Source organism: Canariomyces notabilis (genome assembly GCF_033297395.1).
Source record: "Canariomyces notabilis strain CBS 508.74 unplaced genomic scaffold N656scaffold_10, whole genome shotgun sequence".
NCBI lineage: Eukaryota > Fungi > Ascomycota > Sordariomycetes > Sordariales > Chaetomiaceae > Canariomyces > Canariomyces notabilis.
Window position 1 is genome coordinate 436165 of NW_027041832.1, and position 24798 is coordinate 460962.

At 56.4% G+C, this 24798-nt stretch overlaps 9 protein-coding genes across 9 annotated transcripts; 3 read left to right on the top strand and 6 right to left on the bottom strand.

The window, feature by feature from the left end:
* Positions 1 to 138: 138 nt before the first annotated feature.
* On the bottom strand, positions 139 to 4562 carry N656DRAFT_829078 (uncharacterized protein). The gene is made up of 2 exons (XM_064818568.1): positions 3977 to 4562; positions 139 to 3912 (listed from the first exon to the last, which is right to left on the bottom strand). The coding sequence occupies exons 1-2, from the start codon at positions 4100 to 4102 to the stop codon at positions 538 to 540; spliced, it is 3501 nt and encodes a 1166-aa protein (XP_064670375.1). The 5' UTR covers positions 4103 to 4562; the 3' UTR covers positions 139 to 537.
* Positions 4563 to 5163: 601 nt separating this feature from the next.
* On the bottom strand, positions 5164 to 6699 carry N656DRAFT_789442 (MFS general substrate transporter; the record flags this gene model as incomplete). The annotated part of the gene is made up of 2 exons (XM_064816790.1): positions 5164 to 6033; positions 6097 to 6699. The coding sequence occupies 2 exons, from the start codon at positions 6697 to 6699 to the stop codon at positions 5164 to 5166; spliced, it is 1473 nt and encodes a 490-aa protein (XP_064670376.1).
* A 1617-nt stretch (positions 6700 to 8316) lies between these two features.
* N656DRAFT_797996 (uncharacterized protein) lies at positions 8317 to 8962 on the top strand (the record flags this gene model as incomplete). The annotated part of the gene is made up of 2 exons (XM_064817705.1): positions 8317 to 8744; positions 8812 to 8962. 2 exons carry the CDS (start codon positions 8317 to 8319, stop codon positions 8960 to 8962), a joined length of 579 nt encoding a protein of 192 aa, XP_064670377.1.
* On the bottom strand, positions 8812 to 10295 carry N656DRAFT_779039 (S-adenosyl-L-methionine-dependent methyltransferase). The gene has a single exon (XM_064815116.1). The coding sequence runs from the start codon at positions 9981 to 9983 to the stop codon at positions 9276 to 9278; it is 708 nt and encodes a 235-aa protein (XP_064670378.1). The 5' UTR covers positions 9984 to 10295; the 3' UTR covers positions 8812 to 9275.
* An 891-nt stretch (positions 10296 to 11186) lies between these two features.
* N656DRAFT_708800 (RmlC-like cupin) lies at positions 11187 to 11964 on the bottom strand (the record flags this gene model as incomplete). Its single annotated transcript, XM_064811541.1, has 3 exons — positions 11187 to 11599; positions 11665 to 11801; positions 11885 to 11964. The coding sequence occupies 3 exons, from the start codon at positions 11962 to 11964 to the stop codon at positions 11187 to 11189; spliced, it is 630 nt and encodes a 209-aa protein (XP_064670379.1).
* Positions 11965 to 12858: 894 nt separating this feature from the next.
* Positions 12859 to 14466, bottom strand: N656DRAFT_708989 (zf-C2HC5-domain-containing protein; the record flags this gene model as incomplete). The annotated part of the gene is made up of 1 exon (XM_064811558.1): positions 12859 to 14466. The coding sequence occupies one exon, from the start codon at positions 14464 to 14466 to the stop codon at positions 12859 to 12861; it is 1608 nt and encodes a 535-aa protein (XP_064670380.1).
* Positions 14467 to 16058: 1592 nt separating this feature from the next.
* N656DRAFT_789446 (uncharacterized protein) lies at positions 16059 to 20153 on the top strand (the record flags this gene model as incomplete). The annotated part of the gene is made up of 5 exons (XM_064816791.1): positions 16059 to 16224; positions 16288 to 16683; positions 16736 to 17439; positions 17507 to 18382; positions 20091 to 20153. The coding sequence occupies 5 exons, from the start codon at positions 16059 to 16061 to the stop codon at positions 20151 to 20153; spliced, it is 2205 nt and encodes a 734-aa protein (XP_064670381.1).
* Positions 20154 to 20248: 95 nt separating this feature from the next.
* Positions 20249 to 21971, top strand: N656DRAFT_77440 (glycoside hydrolase family 18 protein). The gene is made up of 3 exons (XM_064814262.1): positions 20249 to 20564; positions 20619 to 20767; positions 20827 to 21971. Exons 1-3 carry the CDS (start codon positions 20416 to 20418, stop codon positions 21810 to 21812), a joined length of 1284 nt encoding a protein of 427 aa, XP_064670382.1. The 5' UTR covers positions 20249 to 20415; the 3' UTR covers positions 21813 to 21971.
* Positions 21972 to 22301: 330 nt separating this feature from the next.
* Positions 22302 to 24450, bottom strand: N656DRAFT_779046 (beta-lactamase/transpeptidase-like protein). Its single transcript, XM_064815117.1, has one exon. It carries the CDS (start codon positions 24208 to 24210, stop codon positions 22357 to 22359), a length of 1854 nt encoding a protein of 617 aa, XP_064670383.1. The 5' UTR covers positions 24211 to 24450; the 3' UTR covers positions 22302 to 22356.
* Positions 24451 to 24798: the final 348 nt, after the last annotated feature.

Sequence of the window (24798 nt, forward strand, 5' to 3'; positions counted from 1 at the left end):
TGATGGTGCGGGCTCAATGACGCAATCCGGCCATGTTTGCCCCCCGTACCAGTCCCGTCGACCAAGTCTACCACCACATAAACCGCTGTCCCTAACTTTAGACAACACACCACTCTAGCGCGTGGCTGGTGGGAAAGGGATAGATAAACCTAGCTGGCGTTCATGTTCTCGAGTTAATGTTCGATGACAGTTATACTCTAACATGGGCCGTCGCCTATAGACGGGACTCCGGTCCAACGCCGTAGATGCCACGCCGTACATCCTCTCAAACACCACGCCGAGAATACTCCCCAACGCCCCCAGCAAACAGCGTGCTCCTCCAAATCCCGTCCAGATCCAGTATAACCCAACAAAATCAACCCAACATGAAGACGCCCTTTCCTATCTGATGATGCGGAGCAAATCATTCCCGTATGGCCCAACCAAACATGCATACGCCTACACAAGAAGGTCCCTCGGCTTCTAAGGGACCGTCACAACTTGGCCCTCCAATCAATTCACCACCGCTTCACAACCACTCCCGCCAGTAAGTATCCATCACGTCCCTCGCATGGTAGACAGCATCAGCGCGACCTCCTGCTCTTTTCTGAGCTGCTCATCCGGACCTTCTTCGATCCTACCGGCACTCCCACCACTGTCACATTCCTCCCCTCCTGGTGCTCCCACTATACCATGCACCTGCCTCCCCTCTTGGCCTTGGTGTGCGTGTGTCCAGCTCGGCGGGTACGCCAACCCCCCCGTCCCACCAAGCCCGCCCAGGTGGCCCAACCCACCCAGCGGATCAGCAAAGAAGAACGGATCACCCATAGCAGTAGCCCAACTCAGCCTTCTCTCCCTCCGCTCGCGCGACGCAGCAATTGTCTCAGCAGGCGAAGGCGAGCCGACATCACACAATATCATCATCGCCGCCGCGCCCGGGCCGGGGGAGGGGATATTCGGTTCCAGCGTCGCCAGCTTGGGTGAGACGGTTTCCTGTTGCCGGTCAACAGTCCCGGCGGAAGTACCAGTAGCAGGCGGGATTTTGAGAGGCGCAAGTCGAACAGGCACCGGCACCGGCGGCGTGCTAGGCCTTGATACCATCGGGTTCGGTGAGGGAATGTGTGGTGACGATTCGCGATGCAGCTGCAGCTGCGCGATGAGCCGGTCGGTTTCGCGGAAGTTGTTGTTGATTATTGTCCCGAACTGGTCGGTCATGGTGGAGGTTGGTGTGCTGTGGCTGGACCGGAGTGAGATGGATTGGGCAGGCTTGGTGGGTATCGGTAGCGGTAGGGTGCGCATGTGAAGTTGGGTTGATGGTTGCGGGGAGGGCCTGAACCTAGCCGTTGTGGTAGGCAACGGTGACATGTTTTCGCTCTCAGGGGCGAGAGAGACCTTGGTCTCGACGCCACCGATCATCCGCCATACTGTTTGCTTGCGCTTGCGGCTCTTAACCGCAGCCGAGATAGACTCGGCCTGCGCTGAAACGACCGACTCAACACTTCCGTCAGGTTGTTTCGGGGGAACTGGGGATGACACCGCGGCGCTCGGTTTCTTCTGATCCGCAGGCAGGGGTGGAAAGGGATCCGCGACCGAAACTTGCTCGGGCTTGACCTCTAGGGACATGGAGGCTGAGGGGGCTGATTTACGAGGCCCTTTTGGCCTCGGCCTGGCGGTTCTAGGTGTCCCGCTAGGAGACTGTGCAGCAGACGAAGGTGGGTTGCCGCCAGTTACACGGCGAAGTTCTGACATGATCTTCCACACAAGGTACGCGCCGTTGAGCTTGTGGTCGCGAATCGCTGCAGGCCGTTTCGCGTTGGGGTTCAGTCTTGGCTCTCTGTAGGTGTTGGCAAATCTCTTGGGCAACGTCTGGCCCGATGGGCGTGGCGGCGGCATGCCGTGTAGTTGCGAAGACGGATAGATTTCCCTCTGCTCCTGTTCAGTCGATGCACCGCCGCGCTCGCTCTCCTCGCCAACCAGCGAACTCCGGCCCCGCTTCGCTTTCCCAGAGGTCTTCTCAGTACCCTCCCGCTGCTTGCCGTGCTCATCCCCGCTCTGCCTGCGTGATGGTTTCTTAGGTTTCTGTTTCTCCTCCTCGGGAAGGGGAGCATCAGGCGGCAGCCACAGAGCCGGCTTCCTCGTTCTGAGATCATTAACCCAAGCATCACAATCCCACTGGACCCAGTAATCAATAACCTCAGCCCAAACACTATCCGGCGGCTTCGTAAAGTTCACCAAAACAACCTTGCCTCCCCGATCATGCACCGCCTTGGCAAACTCCCTCACGAGCACCTTAAGCCCGTGAACGCGCATGCTAGTCCCCATTATCAGGAGCATGTCTGGGCCAAGGGAGAGGTCGTGCTGGATTAGAGGGCTGATGAACTGTGTACAGGGATTTTCCTCGCCGTAGAGGACGATATCGGGCCGCAGTTTGCCCACTCCGAGCGCCCGCTTCCCTTTCTCCTCCCGAGCCGCGGCAGCTCCGGCGCAATGGGGACAGGTCGGCTGCCGGCCGGCGAGGGTATCTGCCTGGCGCGCTTCCTCATCCCACGACGCGGTGCGTGCGCATACGAAACAGCGAAGTTTGGCGAGGGACCCGTGCAGGAAGACACATTCGACGCCACGGTTCGGGGATGCCGGGGCGGGTGCGGCGGCTGCAGCTGAGGGGATCGAGGCTTGGGTTTCATCTTGGGTGCTACTTGGATCAGGGCCTGACAGTGAAGATGGTACCGTGCCTGCGCCGTCAGATTCACTAGAATCAGCTGACCCCAGGTTGGTTTGCGGCTTCTCCAACGGTTGAGACTCGGGCTGCTGCTCCTCTCCTTGCTGTGATGACCCCTGGGCAGGGTCCACAGAGGTCTCGGCTGCCTTCATGGAAGTCCTAGCTCCATCAGGTTTGCGCCCAGCCCGGGCAGAGAAGCGGTAACGGCTTCCCGCACCAAGCGACAACGAGGTGGTCAAACCCACGCGTTCCTCCAGCTGGTCAATGTTTTGGGTATAACATCGGACTAGTTTCCTGCTGTCGCGAAGCACGCTGATGAAGCGGTGACTGCTTGTCGGCTCAGCGCTACGCACCTTTTGCCGAAGTGTGGTAGCAAAGGTGTAAAAGACGGAGGTCTTGATAGGGCAGGACCAGATCTGGGCATCGAACAAATCTCGCCCCTTCATGTTAGGTAATGAATTCCTGCTGGAGGAAGACGCAAAAGAGGTTTGTGAGGTCAGGGGCGGAGTTGAAACAGAGGACGGTCCTTCACTAGGGGACCGGGAGGAATTTCCGACTTGGCTAGGGGGCGAGCTTGATGGATCGCCCTGAGACTCTTGGTAGGGGTCGTATGTAATCGGAGGGGGAGAAGAGAGCGGCGAGGAGCTGCGTGTTTGTAGGTTCATTAAGTCTGGCCTGCGCTGGAGGTGTACGGTTTCGAGACTAAGGCAGGGAGGTGACGAGGCGAACGGTACATGTGCCTCCTCGGTGGGACGGTTGCCGTACGCCCCTTGCGTCTCGATAGAGATATGGTTGGAGACGGGGGTTTGGATCGCGGGCGGGGTCAGTGCGGGTGCTGGGAGTTGGTCGAAAGATGCGCCCCGTTCCTGATCTGCCATCATATCCGGCCCGCTCTGGCTGCCTTTCGAGGAACCTGTGTTGTAGAAAAGGTGTGGCGCATTGGCCGTGACTCTCGAGGGATCCTCCCCTAGCATGCCACCTTGTCCTCCTCCCGACTGGGCACTGGCATCTTGTGTGCTTTTCCCTAGCCCTGGAAACAGTCTCTCATTGCTCTCTGGGGAGCCAGCGCGCGATAGCCGCCGGCGTTTCGCGGGCCTGTCTTCTCGAGATACGTTGGACAAGTCGTTATCGCTGCTAGTACCAAGGTCTTGCCGCCGCGCGGCCTCGAACTGGGCTTGAATCAATGAATATAGCCCATTTTCCGACCGAAAGTCCTGGAGGCAGGCGTTAGAGCTGTCGCGACGAGGACCAGAGAGACTGGAAAACGCGTCAACTTACAGGGATGCCCGAGTTCGTGCTGATGCCCGCGCCAGTGATGACGACGATCTTCCGAGCTTTCCAAACCGAATTCGCAATTTCTTGTAGTAGGGCCTCGGCGCCCGGTTCGACGTGTGTAGTCGGCATTCTGGAACCCGGCCGATTGGTACCGCATCGGACTGAACGACAAAAAGGACCCGGCGATGACACGCGCCGAGAGAGTTGGTTGGCAGGGAAAGCCTGATTATCGAACCATGGTTCGGGACAAGACAATGGATTGACGGTTTGTACTTGCGTGCGTGACGAAAGGCGGTCTCACCGATTCAGGTTCAATGGTGGTGAGAAACAGGCGATATCGCGCTCGAGGCTTTGTTGTTAACGGACGCGTTTCTAAATCGAATGATGGCGGGGTAGCACTTTAAACGGTGACTGAACGCGCGTGATAATTGGGATCTTGAAGGGTAGAACAGAAAATTGCACGCGAAACAGCAGCCGCTCTGCCCAACGAACCACCTGGCAGTTGGTTACAGGAAGATGCCACTTCTGAAATGTTTAGGTTTTCTCTATTGAACTGGCGCCAGGTGCTGTAACGGTGCTCAAGGGTTCGCGGGAGGGTGGAGTAGGTGCCACAACGCGCGACGAGACGGCTCCAGCTGTTCCCCGAGAGCCAAGCCTGCAGAAGCTCGGGCCTCACGGTTGTGCTGATGTGTGCCAAGAAGGAGCGATCCAAGGTTCCCGTCAATTGACCCCGAGCTTTGATAAGTGGGGCTGATTTGTGCAACAGTGACACCAACCGGGGAACACCAGCGGGAGATCAACAGTCTCTTGACTCTCTTCTCGACCTATTGTTTGGAAAGTATTAATCTTAATGTATGTGCAGAGTATACTAGGCCCAAGTGCAAGAACTTGCTCGTTACACTAGATGTTCTGCCTATGTGAGCGCCTTGGATCGACTTGCGAATCCGTGGACGGTCCGGTCTTGGCTCAGGCTCCAAGCCACTGCAGCGACTGCCCCGGATCCACTGCGCGGGGAGCCCCTTCTAGGCTTGTTCCGGAAAGCCACCAGAACCCAAACCGCAGTGACGGGACAGAAGCGAGTACAGGGCACTTCGCCATGCGAATGTAGCACAACTGCTCTCATGCTCTGCAATGAAAGACCCTAGATATGCATGAGTGAGTATATCTGACTCCTGCCCTACTCCATCACGTCATGCGCCTGGCCCTCCAAGACGCTGAAATCTCTCTTCCCTCCATCTAGGACCCCATTTCCGCACAATGAGCACGCTCGGGCTTGCGGCCAAAACGAGCATTCCCAGAAAGAGATACGTGTAGCCATACCCCCAGGCATCAATCATGTACTGCACAACCGCCGTGCCCGCGGCACTGAAGGTCGCGCGTGTCAGATTGAAGGTTGACGACACTCTCCCCGGATTCATCGGATAAAGATCAACGAGCAGTGTCGTCAAGATGGAGAACGGCCCGGTCGACGCGACACCAACCAAGAACAAAACCACCAGCGGCGCAGCCAGATTCACTCCCGACACAACCACCCAGCCCCAGGCAATAATCGCGCCGACAGCCACAAAGAGGGAAGGCCACACCAGGTCCAGCCGCGCTCGCTCAATGGGAAACTTGCGGAGATCGTCGCCCCGTTTTCGGTCCGGCGACATGCCAATACTCCTGGCAACCCGCGCATAGTTCCAGTTGAGCAATTTGCCCATGACGACCGAGCCGACGACGGATCCGACCGAGAAGGGGATATAGCAGAGCCCGACCTGCAAATCATTAAAGTCGTACTGCCGGCGGATGACGTCCTGGATGGGGACCATGACGGCGTAGTTGGCCATGACCAGCAGCGACATGAGGAGCATCAGGGGGCCTATGTCCTTTTCAAACATGATGAGGACGGCTGCAAGGAGGTTTGGGATGGGCAGCTTGCGCGGCATCTTTTTGCGCTCCGGGACCTGCTGCGGGTTTGTCTGGTCATGGCGTGCTTTCCAGCCGCGATACTCGGACATGAGCGAGGCGTTGAGGACCGGCGGGGCGATAGATCCGTCGCCAACTATGTTCCGCGCGGTCTACAGCGGAATCAAACGTCAGCGAACGGGCCGACTTGGACTACAGCCTGGGAGACCACTCGCCTCGGGCACGAACGGGATGTAAACAAGCAGAAACACGCCCGCCGCAATGGCCATACACCAAAACGTCGACCGCCAACCAAGAAACTGCGACAAAATCCCGCCCACCGTCGTAGCCAGGGCCGGCGCGAACATAATACTCGCCTGCACAGCCGAAATAAACCCCCCGCGCTCAGCACTAGTAGTAAAATCAGCAATAACCGCATTCCCCATAGCCACCGTCGCACTACACCCGGTACTCTGCATCGCACGGAGCACCATCAACGCCGCATAGCTGTGCTGCTCGGCCAGGCCGATGTTGGCGGCCAGGTAGATGGCGAAGCCCAGCATGTAGACGGGGCGGCGGCCGATCTGGTCGCTGAGATCGCCAAAGAAGAGCGGGGCGATGGCCTGCATGATTTGGTACGTCGTTACGCTGAGGTTGATGTCGTTGACCGAGCGGGAGTATTCGGTTGCGATGGGCGTGATGGCGGGGAAGTAGATGGATGAGGAGAAGGGCGAGAAGAAGGTCCCGAAGACGGTCATTACTACTAGGAACTGTTTCATGCGTGGGGAGAAGACGGAGTAGAGGGGTTGTTGAGGCTGGGGGGTTGAGTCGCTGTTCATGTTGCCGGCTGGGGTAATGGCTTCGCTTTTGGAGGCGGGCTCGGTTGCGGTGGCTGCTTCCGCCATCTCAGCCGGCTGGGGAATTGAAGTTCTGATCAGCGTGACGGATATCCACAAGTCCGGTAGGTTTCCTCTGGTAAACGGCAGTTCAGGATCACGTTCATGAGTCCGATGCTCGCTCATGTTTGGGCCTCAGAAGAAAAACATCGGACTGGAGTTAAAAAGTGGGCGCACTTAAACCCGGCCCGAGCCAAAGGACCACGCCCGGAAACAGCACGGGACTGACACCGCTTGCCGGTAGATAGCCGGCATGGCTCAAACCCCCCAGGCAGAAGCGGTGAAAAGAGAGTTATCAAGCCATCTGCCATAGGTATGTACCTGGCCAGCACGGCTGCAGCTGTGACACTGGCACATCCTTCAGTTATTCAGCTTCTGACCTCCAGACTGAGAGTTTCGCCTCATCTGTGGTCTGTCATCCGTCTCCCGGTCAATCATCACCACCCGCCACCCACTGCGACCTGGTCACATGCTGCGACCAACCCCAGCGTCGCCTACCGTGACCTTCAGGACAATCAGCATCATTCAGCGCTATGCGTCTGATAAGCTCAGCGAAACGCCTTCCACCTAACTCAGATGATACGCACCCCAGCTTGCAACGGATCTACGATCGGCTACCGTACTCGATACCGGTCGGCCACATGGTGCATTTCTTGGGGGTTAATGTGAGCAGCGGGAGGGTTGCTCAATATCGGTCAGTTGGACAGAGCCATTTCGCGAAGGCGGCGGTGAGGATTATAGGAGGTCCGGGTTGCTTCATGTGGCCAATTGGATGGATTTCGACATAGAAATGTCGATGGGAGGATTGCTCAATATGTTCAGGTGGTTGTCTTCCTGGTCAAGAAGCAGGAGAGACGGTTGTTCAATATGGGTCGGTTGGACGGGTGCTGCCTTGGTAGTTGTAGGGCAGGCAGGAGCAGGATGGTTGCTCCGTATATTCGGATAGTCAAGGTAGGTACGTTTCTTGTTCGGGAGAGGGAGGCTTGTTCGATATCCCCTTTCCTGTTTCATGGAAGCCTCTTGGTAGAGGATTGGAGTAGGAGGTATGAGAGGCTCTCACTTTGCGGCTTTGCCTCACCGTGACGTATGAGTCTCGTGGGACAGACCACCGCCGCGTTGTTTGGATGTATATTACCCTAGATCTCTCCCCATAATTTAGATTCTTGCGCTGGGCACCACCTGAGATATATTTGTTGTTTCTTGCTTTCTTTGCTGTCCTTTGACGCTCTCAGACAGTCCTCGATAGCGCTAACAACTCTAGCCTGCCGCGGCCACGCACCGGCCCCAAACTATCAGCAACGCCAGACCCCTTATTAACGGCTTAACTTTGTTGGACGCCCACAAGATTTTTGGATTTTCTCTCCATTCATAAAAGGTGGACTTCGCAGCACATTGCTGCTACCTGTAGTGTCTCCCCAGTTGCACCGAAGTCGCGACATAATCGAAACGAACATAGCGACCAACGCATCGAAGTAATTCAACACATGTCCATGGAACCCGGAAAGAAGACAGGGCAGGAATTCCTGCCCGAGGACACGCAATAATCCCATCATTCCTATCATGATACCGGTAGATCACTACTCCATCTTCGTTCTTCAGCGACTCAGGGACGCCTGCCTCGTCCACCTCTGCAACGAGGCCCAAGCAGCTAACCAGACGACGGCAATCTTCACTCGATCCATTACCGAGACACGCCGGGTCTCCCATTTGCTCGATGCCCTCAACGTACGCGCCGTTTCTCTCCACTGTGATCTTTCTCCATCAGAGCGGGCAGCTTCCTTGGGCAGACCCCGCCGCAAGGAGTGTCTTGCCATTGTGACAACCGACATAGCGGCCAATTTTGGTCCTCTCATGATCCCCAAGGTCAACCGCGTTATTAACTACGATGTCACGGCGTGGAGATTTACTCCCAAAACATATACGCAACGAGCCAGCCATCTAGCTCATACCGAAAATCCGGGGCAGGTCATCACCTTGATAACGGAAATGTAAGTTGAGGCAACTCCCAACATTTACCAATCACACCAGCTGGTTGAGTTAACATGGCGCCTGCAGTGATCTGGAGGTCTGTCTGCGCCTCGAAAAAGACGTAGGTTTGAAGGAACACACGGTCAACATGGACACGGTCAGGACCTACAGGAAGCAAATTGAGGAAGCTGCACGCGAGGACCCCTCGCTTATTGAGAGTCCTCTAGGTAGGAATTAGGAGTTATGGGGAAGTAATTGGGTCCGGTGCTGTTGGCATTGTGAGAGCAAATATGATAAGTTATTGCTACTTAAATCCGGGCCGACCCGAAGTCACCATGGCCGGAAACAGCACGGAGCTGACACCGTATGCCGGTAGATAAGGCAGCCGGCGTGACTCAAACCCCCGGCAGTACCGGTGAAAATAGAGATATCAATGGTGGTTACTCCCTGGGTAGAGGCATAGTCGAAATCCTCCGTCTAATCGTACTACAGGTGGGTAAGGTCACGGTAGTACCCTATGTCAATCCCCTCCCCCAACCGTGACGCTCGAATCACTCCACAAGCGCCCACAGCCATCCATCATACCCCTTCTCACCCACCGTCTGCAGCACAACCGCATCAACCCCCTTCTCCTTCCCCGCATTCTCCACCACCTGCCTGCTACCAACCACACCCTCCTCCGTGTTATCCGCATCCGCCAACTTGCCCCGTCTCACAACATTATCCACACAAATAACCGAATTCGGCCTGACCATCTCCAACGCCATCTTGAAATAGTTCCAATTATTGACCTTGTCCGCATCGATAAACACAAACCCAAACTTCTCCCTCTTGCCCGCTTTCACCTCCTCTTGCAACTTTGGCAACACATCCAGCGCAGCACCATGAATGACCTCGATCCGGTCGGACAGTCCCGCAGCCTCGATGTTTTTGCGCGCAACCTCGACGTGATGGGCGTCGTACTCGACTGTTGTAAGTTTGACCAGGTGCGGGTTCGCGCTGGCTAGCCAGATGGCAGAGTACCCGCCCAGGGTGCCGACTTCGAGTGCGTGGGTGACGCCGTGCGAGCGGCAGTGCAAGGCGAGGAACTTGCCCTGCGACGGGGACACGGCGATGGCGGGCAGGCCTGCTTCCTCAGTGGCTTTCAGGGTGTTTTCGAGGATAGTGGTGTTGGGGCGTGATGCCGGATGGCAGTGGGAGAAGGAGTAGGCGTCGACAGCGGTCCACGCGGGGTTGGCCGTGCCTCCGGAACCGGACATGTTGGGGAGGTGAGAGTTAAGGTTGTGATGTTTGGTTTGATGAGGTTCTTAAAGAGGGATGGTTGCTGCACAGGGTTGGGTAGCTTGTAATGGCAATGACAACAATACCTTATGCTAGAAGTAGTGCAGCAGTTGACTGGAGACTGATGAGAAAGAAAACATGAGGGAGCAAGTCGCCGGATGATTCACTCTTTGTACTCCACTGCTGGACCTGTGGATCATCCTCTATGCTTACATTGGTGTTGTAATAGGCTCGTATATACGATCGAGCGAGCGACTGTGCCCCTCATCAGGGGCAAAGGATCTGATAAGTGGGATCTGATAAGCGCTGAGCGACCAACAAGAGGTGGTAAAGCACCAAACAACTTACACAGTAGTAGTAGGAACTCGGTCTACGCATCGGAGCCCCTCGAGCGTTTGATCCCGATTTCCTATTGTGGAAGGTCGCCGAATCCGCGTTTGCACATAATGGCAACTTTCTGACATAAGACTACAATACCGAGCAAGAACCGAGCAGCCGAACTCGACGTTGTAATTAACACTCGAGGAAAGGGAACCATCTGTTAGGTAAAGTTGGTACTGGGTATTCAAGGGCTGATATGCAATGGCCTTCGGTTCGGAGAAACCGGTCTTATTCATGACCTGATGACCACCACAGAATTGGCCCAGGATTCTGTTGTACTGGCAGCGGGTGACGGGGAGCGCTGTCAACTGGGCGCTCGAACGTGGGTTGCTATGCCCTGAACAAGAAGTTGAACGGGTAAGCAATCATTGCTGAAAGGCATACCTAGTAGCTAACAACTTGAAGGGCAAAATCGCTGGTGGTCGTTGGTTAGAGGCAGCACCAAATACTGGTAGGAGTGGTTCGACGACAGCCCAGGTAATGCGGAAACACACAGACTTGTGGGAAACGAATTCATATGGTACTGATACACCTAAGACTCAATAACCATGAATGCTATAAACCTTCCCAGTTGTTGCAAGCGAAGGGTGTTGAATTTCGCGAAAGTCTATATGAGTTCATGAAATCGAAATCCCATGACCTCCTCCCTTCCTCTTTCAAGCAGACAAACATGCTCCCGTCAAAGCTGTAGGCCGTAACTTCTAACCCTTTGGACCCCAGTTGGAAGTTATACCCCTGACAGGAAACAAGACTCTCACCACAGCCCTTTCACCAGCCCTTACTCCATGGTAGACACCCCCTTACAAACCACATCTCTTCCGGCACTCCTCGACCTCAAAAATCGCTCCCTTCGGCATCAACTTCCTAAACTTCGCCAGCTCCTCCTTCCCAATGGCGCCCCCAAACGCGTTCAGCACAAAGTCATCCGTCTCTGCAAACGCCTGCGGCAGGATCAGAGCCGCACCCGGATCGTCCGAGGTAAATGCGGCAATAGCCAGCGCCGGGGTGCAGTCCGGGTTCATTTGGGCATGAAACGAACCCTGCGGGAACACCGTCATTTGCTTGGGACCCAACTCAGTCCGGACCAGGCGCGGGTTGCCGTTGGCGTCGACAACGCCTGTCTCGGTGATCATTTCCGTGTACACGCGGCCCGAGAGGACGGCGAACAGTTCCGCGGAGCGTGGGTGGATGTGCAGAGCGGCCATGCCACAGCCTGGTCGCGTCAGTACCAGCATGTGCGTGGGTAGTAGGTGATGTTGGGGAAGTGTGGGAACTCACCCGCTAGTTCAGCAACGGCCAGTGCACCACCGGTCCCAACGAGGGCGGGAAAGGTCTTGCGATTTGCCAAGGGGATTTTGTTGAAGTCAAACACAAAGTCCTCGGTTTTGTTGAGGATCTGGTATCTCTCGGCGACACTAGTAGAGGTCAGACATGGCTCGTCAGCTGTGAACGGTGGGTAGATTGAGTGATCGCCTCGACCCATCAGGTTGGCACTTACGTGTCGGCGAGCTGCAGCTGCGCAGGGACGCTGAGTTGCACTTGGGGAGCCGCCAGCACCGAGGAGGACAAGGCCAGCATGGCGGTCAGGCGGGCGAGCGAGATGAAAGTCATTTTTGCGTCTGAAGGGTTGACAATGAAGTGATGTTGGATAGTGCTGAGGGCTGATAGGTGTTGACGCTGGTTATGACGTTGTCCGATGGCTCGGTGAAGAGATTGAGGTGCCTTGACTGAGGGCGTCGCCGACTGATTTATAGTAAGTGTTCTTGGAAGATCATGTCGATATTGTGCGTATTCAGCCTGGTGTATACGCTGCTTACACAGCTGAATACGCGATCCGCAAACGCGATAATTTGCAAACGTCGATACGCCCTTCACAGCCACGCATAAGCCGGTAAATGCGGATTATCAGGTGCTTTAGCGGTGAAATTTGGCGTCGTTTCCAAGCTTGAGTCCTCAAGTGTGTACAGACACCGAGAGCTTCAAGTTCAAGATGTTGATGATATCCATGTTACCAGCAACTAGACGGCTGAGGACCGGGGTAACTCAGGTACTGCAGGTGTCGTCCCCCTAGTAACCGACTGTGACTCCGAAAGAGTTGCGGTCAGCACATGACGTCCGGAAGATGCCCCGTGATAGTCTCCAAGCCTAGACTAGCAGTTCGGATCTACGCTCCAAGCATAACAGCAATTGTCGAATGGCCCTAGCGACGACTGGTTGGGGCGTAACCAGGGATGGCGAGTTCGGTAACACCTTGCGCTAGCAAGCACAGGAGCATATTTCCACATCCACCTCGAGCCGAATGTCATCATTGACTTGGCCGGCAGGTTGTACCTGGCGGCTGGTTCCTCGATACGCTCTCGGTGGGGCAGATAGGTACAGTGAGCACTGAGCTCGCCCCAGCCTAGACGACCCAAATCCAACAATGATAGCAGAGGGAATCGAGTACACGCCATTTCCCATCTTCTACCGGCCTCATCCACACCCAGGCTCGTCACCTGTCGTCGCCTTCCCCCCGTAGATGCCGCCGTCGAGGATCACATCCTGGTTATCGTCCAAGTCGTCCTGCACCTTTCGCCAAGTTGGACCCCTGTCCTTTCGACCCTGCAGTTCAACCCCTTTCCCTTCTGGATCATACACCGGCCTGACCAGATTCCCCAGCAGTGGATTCCTGCTAAACGCGCCCTGACCAGGCCTCCTATTCCCATCCGTCTCCGCCAAGGCAGATCCCTCCCCACCTCCAGCATCATCAGAGTCATCATCCGGCGTCGACGGCCGCTCCACCTTGACCGTCTTCTTCAGGACCTTCCTCCCACTCAGATCAATACTAACCACCTGCTGCCGCTTCTCATACTCCGGCTTAGCATTCCACTCCATCTCCCTCAATAACCTCTGCTGCTTCTTCAGCGCAAGCGCCCTCTGCTCCGGTGTAGCCCACATACTCCCACCGGTCAACGAAACATCAAAATCAGCCGCCTCATCCCTGACCACCGTCCGCTTAGCATTCTGCGCCTGAAACGCAAGCAGCCTGTCACGATGCTGCATGGCCATAGCCTCAGCAAGACTAGGATCGGGCTTCGCCGCATAATTTCTCCCTCCCCCACCCCCACTTCCATCTACTCTTTTATGCGCCTCCCGATCAGCCGCCATCTTCTCTCTTCCCCTCTCCGCCTTCAACTCGCGGATCATACCCTGCACTTCCGCGGGGGTCAACAACGGGGTGCCGCAGAAGGTGCAGGGGCCGAGGCCTTCCTTGACGCAAATCACTTTGCCGCATTGCAGGCAGTTCGGTGCGGCCGCGAGCAAAGGGTGTCGGGTTGCGACACAGTTGCAGCGGCGCGCGGCGGGGTTGTTGTTGGCTGCGAGCGACGGGTTGGTGCTGATCTCGAGGGCACGGATCGCTTGGTCTAGGTCGGCGAGCGCGGTGGAGGAGCCGTGCATCGGTGTGCCGCCCGTGATGGAGACTTTCGCCGCGGCGGTGTTGTGGGGGGCATTGTTCCGTGCGGAGAACGATGGGCCGGGTGTGGAGGTGCGGGAGACCGGGGTGGATTTGGGTTTGGCCTTGGGCAGGCCGAGGTCAGAGACCAGCGTCCCCGCGGCGGAGGGCGGGGGTTTGGAGGAGGGTGGAGGGGGCGTAGCAGATTTTGTAACTGTTGGAGGCGGTTTGTTCTGGCTGCCGGTGCCGTTCGAGTGTGTCGATGACCCTGCTCTTCCCGACACGTAGTCTTCCTGCTGGTCTTTCTTGTTGTAGACGGTCCCCGGGGCGAGCGCAAACGAGGCGACTTGTCGCGGCGGCGGGGTGTGCAGCGACGCCTTGTTCTTTTTCGCGGCGCGGCGGTGCTTCGTGACGCCTTCAATCTCGGAACTCTGGCCTGAGCTCGGCGCGGTGGTGGGCGGGTGTTTTGGGTCGGCGCGGCGCGAGTTGAAGGTGGAGATGAAGTCGATGACTTGGGGCGAGTCCCCTAGCAGGTTGCTGAAATGGGCGGCTGCTTCGGCCTTGGACAGCGTCGAGGCATAGTCAAGCACCTGTTGCAAGTCCTCGTCGGGCAACGGGAGGATTTGGAAGAGCTGTTGCTTCGACATTGGAGAGTACTGGGTTGTTGATGAAAGTTGAACTTTGAGTCACGAGCAAGTTGATCAGGAACTGATCGCTATCTGATTTCCAGGTTACCGCAGCGCTAATCAATCCAAGGCTGACCCACTATCTACCCAGAATGGAATAGTAGTACGGAGTATTACGGTACCCATATACATACCCTGAACAGCAGAATAATCAGCGGAATACGGCAAAATGCCCACAAATAATCACATTCTCGAGCCATTCTATAGTGTACTCTTTGTTGGCGTTGAAACTGTTCTCGATAAAGCTGATCCAACTGCTCGGCTCTGTAATAGCGAAATTGAGGGTTTCGAAGTGCCAAGGACTAGTCGAGATTCGAGAACAACGATATTACAGGGGTATGCCTCCTGTTTCGTACATGAGTGCGAGATGCAAGAGGAAAGTGCGAATAGCCTCTGCCTACAACTCGGTGCATGAATCTACTCAGAAGAGATTCCAACATCCAGAGCATCGCCCCAGTGCATCTCTACATAGATCCAGAGTTTACTTTTCCTTTTGAGTTGGAAGATGGTGAACCCACGCAACAGAATTGGAGACCTCCTTTGAAGTGCTTTCCCATTTTGTCAACGAACCAATAGAGAACTTTTGCGAAACCGCACCACCGGGCGGTTGTTAGCGTGGACCCTGCAACACCGCCCCAAACTTTGAACTTTGCAAGCACGGCCCCCAATGGTTTGTCAAAGGTCGCATTTCTCCTTTCCACGTTGAGAGCAGCAGCGCGAGTGTTGAGTGCGACTATTGAACCCCGAAGGCATGAACCACGTGGGCTATGCTGGCGCTGCGCTGCGTCTAACAGAAGCGCAGTTCATTGTGAACTGAAGCGCGAGGGACCTGTGAACATGTGGTATGCACAGCTTAGCCGCCTCCCTGTGTTTTTGACAATTGAATTGTGACACCTGACGTCAATCTTAGGGAAATGTGTCAAAAGGTTGAGGCTCGCCTAATGATTGGCAATCTAAACGCCCATAGTCGTCCCCATACACAAGTTCCATACGAAGTCCGACGTAGCACCAGCAAGCGAGTCAACGCAGGTACCCCAATATCGTTTCGTAGCGTACGGAGTGATTGGGGTTGTGCGAGATTGGGCATGAATATCGTCCGTTATGTACATACAATACAGAGGTAAGATCGTACCACATGTGTCGCGCTTCTTTGATTGCCAACTAATTGTCAGGACGTTTGCGGCGGTGTTTGAGTCTGATCATCCCAGGCATCAGCCCAGCCCAGTCAGGCCCTGCTCGCCTCGCTCGCGTAGCGGGGAACGATTGCGGCGCTGATTGCTTTGCCCCAGCTTCAGCTCCACCAACGACCCCGGGACGGCCGCCCCTGTGGCCCGCCAAGTGCCAACGCCACCCTATCCCGGCTTCCTGGCTCGGGCCTGGTTGCCTGGGATCGCGATCCATACGTTAAGTTATGCTGAATTTGTTTAGTGCTGATCCGACAACCATGCGGATGCCAAATTGCACGCCGAGTATTAATACGCGCGCGTCCCTTCTTCTCACTTCGACCCCGATGCTGTGGATAATCGCACATCATCACCATACCATAGTTCATCATGAGGCTCTCAAGGCCAGGACTGGCAGTTATCCTCTGCCTCGGCAATGAATGGATATGCGGCGTGAATGCGGCGCCAGCGCCCCACGTGTCTAGCAGGCAATCAGCGCCCGATCCCGATTCGTGTGGGTTAGTGGCTTCAGCGGTCCAAGACAGCTCGCGAAGGTGTAAGTTCGAAATGAATGATATATCTTGGTATCTGTAGTGGTCACTGCTCATACCGAACACAGCAACGCCCACCGTCCCCGCCACACTGGCCTTCGACTGTCTTCAAACAGTCCCCAACAGAAAAGAGCCGGCAAAGAAGCTCATACAGAGTTTCAAAGCCTACTCACAATGGCAGAGCACGCTGCCGTTTCTCAAGTCCCCTCCCCAGGACTACCCGTTCGCCGCGGTTGACGTCCTCGGCACCCTGGACAACATCTCGAGCACAGTCGATGCGGGCGGTTACCGCAGCGAATATGACTTCCAACTGGCGATTCTGGAACTCGTCCAGTCTGTTCACGACGGCCACTACACCTTTATGCCGGATATTTTCTCCGTCTTCACTTTTAGCAATCGCCTTCTGGCCGACCTCGTGTCTGTTTCGCGCGACGGTGTCGAGGTGCCTAAGCTTTACCACGCTGGTAAGCAGCACTGGTTCTTCCCTCCTGCTAACTACTGCTGACCGCCCTCTAGCCGAGCTCCTTGAAGCCAGCGACAGCGGCACTGGGGAATTCCCCCGCGCGGTTACCAAAATCAACGGCGAAGACGCAGCCACCGTTCTCGAGCGCCGCAGCACCCTGACCAGCTTCTACCAGGACCCGGACGCGCAGTGGAATTCCGACTTTCCGACCTACGCGCGCCAGGACACAGTTAACTCCCTCGCTCAGTCGCTGGACTACACCGGCCCCAGTGTGACGCTCACATACGACGATGGCACGGAACAGACTGAAGAGAGCATCGCATTTGTGCTTGTGGAATCGTTCCCGAGCAGAATCGAGACGGGCGACGACTTCTACGACTTTTTCTTGACGCCGAGTTCCAGCGGCAGCTCACTTTCGGAACGTGCAGAGCCTGCTGAACTACTTGAGATTAGACAGTCTAGAGTTGTGCCGATCAGCGGCTATCCCGCCCCCGTGGTCAGGGACTCTGACGCTGATCTCACCTCGGGCTACTTTCTGAACGGCACGGGCTATGATGATGTCGCTGTGCTCGTGGTGTCGGGTTTCCAGCCGGACGAGTCGAAAAATATTGATTCCATCGATTACATGGTCGATTTCCAACAGACAATTGAGGGCTTCCTGGCGGAGTGCAAGCAGAGTAACAAGAAGAGGCTGGTGATAGACCTGTCCGCCAATGGTGGCGGTATCGTGGCTGCCAGCAACGAACTCTTTGCTCAGGTGTGTACTCCCTCCAAGCTGTTTACCATATCACATCCGCAAGCAAGTCACTAACCTACCCTTCCAGCTCTTCCCCTCCCAACAAATCTGGCGAGCCGACAACATCCGCCTTGCCGAATCCGTCCGGCAGATCGGCGAGACGGCCAGTTCCGCCATGCAGACGTACGTCGATCCCGACGGGACCTTTGCCAACGTCGAAATGACCTCCGAAATGCGGAATGCCGTCGAGGTCATCGCCACCAGCGGCGTCGTAGACGTCCTGATGCCAGGCAACCTGTTTGCGCCCAACGGCACACTCCTCGAAACCGAAGCCGCCGTCCTCGGCCCCGTCACCCTCCTCAACGACTCCTTCACCGCCTACCAGCACGACCCGCAAAACGAAACCTCGCGCTACTACAACATGACCGGTACGGGGTCCCGCACCAACCCGCCGGCGGCCGTCTTTGATCCGTCGGATATTGTGTTGCTGATGGACGGAACCTGCGGCTCCGCATGCACACTCTTCTCCTATCAAATGCTGTACCAGTTCAACGTGAAAACCCTCGCCGTCGGCGGCCGCCCCCGCACGGGAGCAATGCAGTCCATCGGCGGAGTCGAAGGCTCCCAGCTCTTCCCGCTCCGCCAAATCGCGGCCGCCGCCAACGCCGCCATAGTCCTCAACCCGGACCTGAACGTCACGGGGAGCGAAATAGCCGAGATTGCCGAAGGCTACGCCCTCTCCCGTGCCCGGAGTCTGAGCAGTCCCGGGGGTGTGAACGGCAAGAACGCGTTTGCGAGGACGAATGCAGAAATGCCGCTGCAGTTTTTGTATCAGCCCGCGAATTGCAGGGTGTTTTATACCTGGGACATGCTCCGGCAGCCGGCCGAGACGTGGAAGCGGGCTGTGGATGCTACGTGGACGGATCCGGATAGGTTGTGTGTTGAGGGGAGCAGGGTCGAGGTGGTGAATATGGCGGAGCAGCCGACGGATCCGAGGTTTAATGGGCAGGCTGTTGAGAATGGGAATGGGAATGGGGGAGATGGGGAGGATAATGCGGCTGGGTTGGTGAGGGTGGATGCTAGGATGGTGATTTGGACGGCTGGGTTGGCGGCTGTGGTGGTGGGCTTTGTTGGGTTGTGATGGATCTGATGATAGGGGGGGATGGGGATGTGAATGTGTATTAGGGGTGGTGTTATGATACCCATATCTCATGCATAGAGGGAGCTGGATGTGTAATCTGATAGACGAGTCATGATAGAGCGGACTCTTGCATAATCGGGGCCATGTTAGAGATAGAGTAGGAAAGTTGACATTACTGTAGTTGCAGATTGCCGCGAGATGTGTCCTTGGAGTTGTGCCCACCAGACTCTAATCTCCCTGGTGTGAACAGAAGGACAGTTCCTGGGGATTTTCAGCCAGCTCAGCTTGATAGCAACTTGACCCAAGTACACCTCAGCTAGTTCTCACAGTTTTTGGACTTGTGGAGAGAGTGAAGAGACAGGTAACGTTGCACGGTGCAACCCACGGTTTGACTAAGTTGACATGCAACCACAGCACGCCAACGTCGTATTGGCGCGTTCTTTGGGGGACATTTAGGTGTTAACCACTACCCCTGAGCTAATCTCTCTTCTCTCCAACGCCGCTGCGGGAGCACCCCACCCGTTCTGGGGGAAGTTGGGGGAAATAGGGGAAATAGAGGTAAGGTGCCTGGATATTATTACTTGACATGCTGATATTTGCGGCTCTGCGAAAGTTCCGGCCCGAGATGGCGGCCCGGGATACTATAACCCGCCTGTAGTATTGATAATTGTATAGGAGGTACAGTAGCTGACGATGAAGACTTGCAAGGTTGGACAGGTTAAGGCCGATTGCCGAAGCTGCCCCTTGCATCGGCATATGGGCGGCATCTTGAATGGTTCTCTGCGGTGCAGCCATGCTCTTCTGCCTTATCGTGCTCCGACTGCCCTTAATCTGGTCTCGACAAACGCATCTTGTGTCAATGTTCACATCAGCACGTGTGGCCATGATCCATACCACCAACCTGACCAGGGGCTACAGTTCCCATCCTCAAGCGCCAAGTCAAAGTGCCGGTCCGGGGAAGCCCCTCAATTCGGAGACATGCCCAGACGACGAATCACAATGAGACATGTTAGGGCCGACCTTCCCCATTCGGCCGCGCCCTGGGGGAACTTGTCTGCCGTGGCTGGCCCCTGGTGATCGGGGGCACATGTCAGTGCCGGCGCACGCGGAGATTCGATCGAAGCTGTGGCTGTTCATTGGCGCATCTCATTGGTGCCTAACCACTAACACCACCACACCGAGATAGCGGGTGCTGCATGCTACCAACGGCGCCGTGATAAGGCCATGGCATGCCGAGACGGCGGCTTTTCATCAACTGGAACCTGTAAGTGTTCCACTGCAAGTCATCCTCCAGGGGCAACCCCATAACATGACCTGCGCTACCTACCTACCCTATCCCAGGCTTCTGGTTATGTCGGAGCAGCTTCCGTCACGGGGACCCGGCCTGTTTCGGCATCGGAGCCCGCTGGGACTGGCACCGTGGGGTTGCCAAAGTGGGACGAGCAGAGGACACGCGAGCATCAAGCAAGGGAACTGGCGCGTAGTACCTGCAGCAGACATTATCAGCAAGAGGCTGCCATGACGCCGGCAGCAACGTTGCTGGTTGCCTTTGTGGGAGTCAGGGGGCTCATGCGCGGGACTACCCACCCCTTAGTATTGCCAGTGAGGTGCCATCATGAGGAGAAGACTGGTTGGATACTGGTGGGATGCACGATTCAGGGTGAACCACCGACCGGGTCATCGGTACGTAGGCACACTCCAGTCTCCAGGTCATGATGGGTCGCGGGCCGAGTCTATATCGGCGGGTATAAGATTCCCAGCGTGGACATCCTCATGATGTAAATTCAGCATGACAGCGGTGTGCTCGCCTACCTACTGTGTTTGTCTCAGCTTGACAGCATCGTTGTCTTCTCGCAATGGCGCCTCTCTCACTCAAGCAGGCGGCCCTGGCAGCCCTGTCCTTCTGTGCGCTCCTTGTGCAAGCTACGCCGGTGCCCGCAGCCGATGCTGAGGTCGACAAGCGGCAGGCCTCGGGCTACAAGAACATTGTCTACTTCACCAACTGGTGGGTAGCCAAATACAAGATTTCCGGTGGACTCTTTTATGCTGACCAAATCAGGGGCATCTACGGCCGCAACTACCAGCCCGCTCAGCTCCCCGTGTCCCAGATCACGCACGCGCTCTACTCGTTCGCCAACCTCCGGCCGTCTGGTGAAGTCTACCTGTCCGACACATATGCCGACCTCGACAAGCATTATCCAGGAGACTGTGAGTTGAACCAACCACTCTCACCTACCGCGTACATGTACTCAACTAACACAAACCAGCCTGGAACGACGTCGGCAAGAACGTCTACGGCTGCGTTAAGCAACTCTTCCTGCTCAAGAAATCCAACCGGCACTTCAAAACCCTCCTGAGCATCGGCGGATGGACCTACTCCACCAACTTCGCCGCCGCAGCCTCCACACCCACCACGCGCGCCCTCTTCGCCTCCTCCGCCGTCCGTCTCCTAGCCGACCTCGGCTTCGACGGTCTCGACATCGACTGGGAATACCCGCAAAACGCAGTTGAAGCAAACAACTTCATTTTGCTCTTACAAGCCGTGCGCTCAGCTCTAGACTCCTACTCCCGCCAGTACGCCGGCGGTTACCACTTCCTGTTAACCATTGCCTCCCCCGCCGGCCCCACAAACTACAACAAACTCCCCCTCAAGACCCTGGCAGACAACATCGATTTCTTCAACCTCATGGCCTACGACTACGCCGGCTCCTGGGACTCCCTTGCGGGCCACCAAGCCAACATCTACCCGACCAACGCGAGCGCAACACCATTCTCCACCGACGCCGCGGTGCGTGATTACCTCTCCGCCGGCGTGCCCCCATCCAAAATCGTTCTCGGCATGCCCATCTACGGCCGGTCCTTCGCCAACACTGCGGGCCTCGGGCAACCCTTTTCCGGCGTCGGCTCCGGCAGCTGGGAGGCGGGCGTGTGGGATTACAAAGCCCTGCCCAAGGCGGGCGCGCAGGTGATTTACGATTCGGCTGCGGGTGCGACGTACAGCTATGACGCGGCTGCGAGGGAATTGGTTTCGTATGACACGCCGGATATGATTTCACGGAAGGTGGATTATTTGGCTGGGAAGGGGTTGGCCGGGAGTATGTTTTGGGAGGCGTCGGCGGATAGGACGGATGGGAGTTCGTTGATTGGGACGAGTTGGTCGAAGTTGAGTCAGAAGGGCGCGGTGGATAGGACTCAGAATTTGTTGAGTTATCCGGATAGTGTGTATGATAATCTCAGGGCCGGGTTTCCGTAAGGGAACTTAAGGGGTCAGGGTGAACGGGCAGGGGGGAAGGGTTCCCGTCAGTGGTCAAGGGGTTTAGGGGGGTTGTTGTGGCGTTTGGCCGAGCTGTACATACATATCATCGGCGGATCGTTCGTTTGTTTCATATGTATATACATATTCGCTTCTAAGATGGGTGTTAGGTTGGCCTAGGGGCATAGCCTGAGCTTGCTAGGGCTCCGATAGGAAGCCGGTCGCTTTCATGTTTATAACCCAAGGGTGGGTTCACAACTTCACGGATCGGGAAGCACTCTTGAAATCTGAGTCTTTTCACCCCAGTTGTTTTACAGTTTAGCTTATCCACGGCAGGGTCAATTGTGGAACTTTATGGGTACGGAAGAATCCATGCGAACCACATGTATGACTCCATGTCAATCCTGGTATGTAGGAACAACAACCAGTGTACCGTATCTTTGATGTCATATTGAGTGTAACCAAAGATTGAAATATCATAAGGTACATCAGAAATAGAGATCTAACCACGGACTCCAGGGTACTCCCATCCTCGTCCCCATTCCTACGCCGCCAATCTCGTCAGCGTCGCCCTATACGCAGCGGGCGTCACCGCCGTAGCCTGGCCGTCGGACCCGACGTCAAACACAAAGAGCGACAGCCCGACGCCGTAGTAGGTACTATCATCCACCACAAGCCAGTCCGCACTCACCATGCCAGGCCCGAAAAACAGAGCTCCAGCCGGCACCTCGGCGGTAGGCGCATCTGTGGCACCTACCAGCCGAAAGGCCACCTTGCCATCCCCGCTGCTACCAGCGACCGAAGGCAGCAGCCGGAACGGCCCCGGGCCCACACGCCGCGCCAAGTAGGGAAGCACGTCCGTGCCATTGCTCACCCACGACGAGACGATCAGGCCCGGCGCATCATCGTATTCCGCTGCCGCCACAGCCAGGACCAGCGTCGAGTTCATCCCCTCGCCACCAGCCTCATACTTGTAAATACCCGCAAAGTTCCTCCCCGCCTCAACCGCCGCCTGCTTTTCCATTACCGGCAGCAGTGTCTTTGTAACAACATCCGCCAGGGCAGAAACAACCCCAAACCTACCCGTTTCCGACCCAGCAGCCAGAATGCTGAACCCAAACCCGTAGTCCGGCATAAGGACGAGCCAGGCGCTGTACATGCCCGAGTCGCCCAGCTTGGTATACAGCTCCGTCACCTTGCCATTGCCATGCACATAGCGCATAATCTCCCACGGCGCGCCGACATCATACTGCAACCGAGCCGTGTGCGACACAGGCTTGAGCCAGCGCCGGGTCTGTTCGGGCGGGAGGAGAGTTGAGTTGAGGATACCTGTGCCGAAGCGGGCGAGGTCGGAGGTTGTGGAGAAGATTCCGCCTGACGAGACGAAGATGCCGTTGGGGACGTCATAGGTGCTTGCGGCTGTGTTGCCGACGATGACGCTGCGCGGGAATTCGGTCTTGGGGGGTGGGTTGGAGAAGGTGGAGTCCATGCCTAGCGGGGTTAGGATTTTGTCCTGGTATAACTGACCGATGGTCTGGCCCGTGACGTTGGCCATAGCGAGCCCGAGCAGGACGAATCCGTTGTTGGAGTAGCCCGGTGCTGTCCACGGTAAGAAGGTTGGAGCGCGGTTGGCAACGCCCTGGATGTATGGCGTCTCGGTGCATTCCTCGCCCATCAAGAGACGGAGAAGACATGGTGGGTTAGAGAGAGGGTCGGAGACATTGGCTGGCGGCAAGCCGGATTCAGCCATGAGCTCGGCCTCGGTTTTGTTGATCAAGGCCATCTCAAGAGCAATCTCGCCGAGGTTCGGGAAGCCGTCGCGCGGTACGCCGCCAAGCTGAGCGGCAAGCGCACGCATCGTGATCTTGTCCCATGGCGTTGACAGTACAGCAGCAGCATGGCTGCCCTGGCCCGAGAGCGGCGCAAGGATGTCACTCAGCGGACGCTCCCACTCGGCGTCGCTCAGCGTCAGGAGGCCGGCCAGGACGGTGAAAACCTTAGTCACGCTGGCAACGCGGTAGATGCTGTTTCCATCCACCTTTTTGGTGCCCTCAGTCGATGCAGCGACTTCGGGCGAGGTGTGGTGGAACTGCATCGAGGCTGCATCTGGGTCATGAAGGGAGAACAGGCCGATGGAGAAGGTGGTGTTTCTGGTGGCCTCGGGAACCGGAATTGGAATTGCACTGCCGTTTTTCGGTTTGCAGCTGCTGATGCCGTCGCCTCCAAGACCTGCTGCCTTGAGGGCATCCGTCAAGCTCTTCCACGCCGTGGATACGAGACTCTGGTCGCCGCTCAGGTCCTTGGGGGGTGGGTAACTGGGCCCCGCGAAGTCGCCGAGCACGACGCATATGGATTGTGCTCCAAGAAACGCGAGGACATGTCGAAGAGAGAGGTGCATGTCGAAGAGGGTTAACAAGAACTTGGAGAGGTGCAGGGCCAGGCAACACTATTCGTGTTGAGGAGTTGCGGGGTGGTGTGAGTGGTGTCTCCAGGCTTGTTTGCTTGTCGAAAATTCCCCATGGTGTCTCGCACTCTCTCCGCCTCTTTATACATGAGATACACTGGGCAGAGTCAACCAAGTCAGGGCAGCCTCGTCGCTGTTGATGACTTCAAGGATGTCCAAGATGGAGCTCCCGTGGAAACTGCAAAGAGCGCTGTGGATGCCTCGTCTGCCCCCAAAAATTTCCCTTTTTGGTTTGATGCCGCGCCCGTCCAATCAGAAAAGGTTCTGGAGTTGATTACAGGGTCCACTCTTCCCCGATTGCGGGGACCCGAACGGCGTTGGCGGCGTTGCATCCTGCCGCAACTGCGCCTTCCCGTCGTCTGACGTACTCCGGACAGTGCCTTCCTATTTAGTCGCAATGTCGCGCCCTGAGTTTTGGAGACGCTTAACCTCGATCAATCTTCCAAGTTGACGCGCTCCTGGGCCAACGCATTTCGAACCACAATCTCCGCCTTGGAAACCCTGTACCGCATCTTGCCATCT

Bases quoted from the DNA above. Each gene is read 5' to 3' on its own strand.
- N656DRAFT_829078 (XM_064818568.1), bottom strand. From the start codon at position 4,102: ATGCCGACTACACACGTCGAACCGGGCGCCGAGGCCCTACTACAAGAA. The intron at 3,913-3,976 runs GTAAGTTGACGC...GCCTGCCTCCAG, and splicing joins GCACGAACTCGGGCATCCCT to GACTTTCGGTCGGAAAATGG.
- N656DRAFT_779039 (XM_064815116.1), bottom strand. From the start codon at position 9,983: ATGTCCGGTTCCGGAGGCACGGCCAACCCCGCGTGGACCGCTGTCGAC.
- N656DRAFT_77440 (XM_064814262.1), top strand. From the start codon at position 20,416: ATGGCGCCTCTCTCACTCAAGCAGGCGGCCCTGGCAGCCCTGTCCTTC. The intron at 20,565-20,618 runs GTGGGTAGCCAA...TGACCAAATCAG, and splicing joins ATTGTCTACTTCACCAACTG to GGGCATCTACGGCCGCAACT. The intron at 20,768-20,826 runs GTGAGTTGAACC...AACACAAACCAG, and splicing joins CAAGCATTATCCAGGAGACT to CCTGGAACGACGTCGGCAAG.
- N656DRAFT_779046 (XM_064815117.1), bottom strand. From the start codon at position 24,210: ATGCACCTCTCTCTTCGACATGTCCTCGCGTTTCTTGGAGCACAATCC.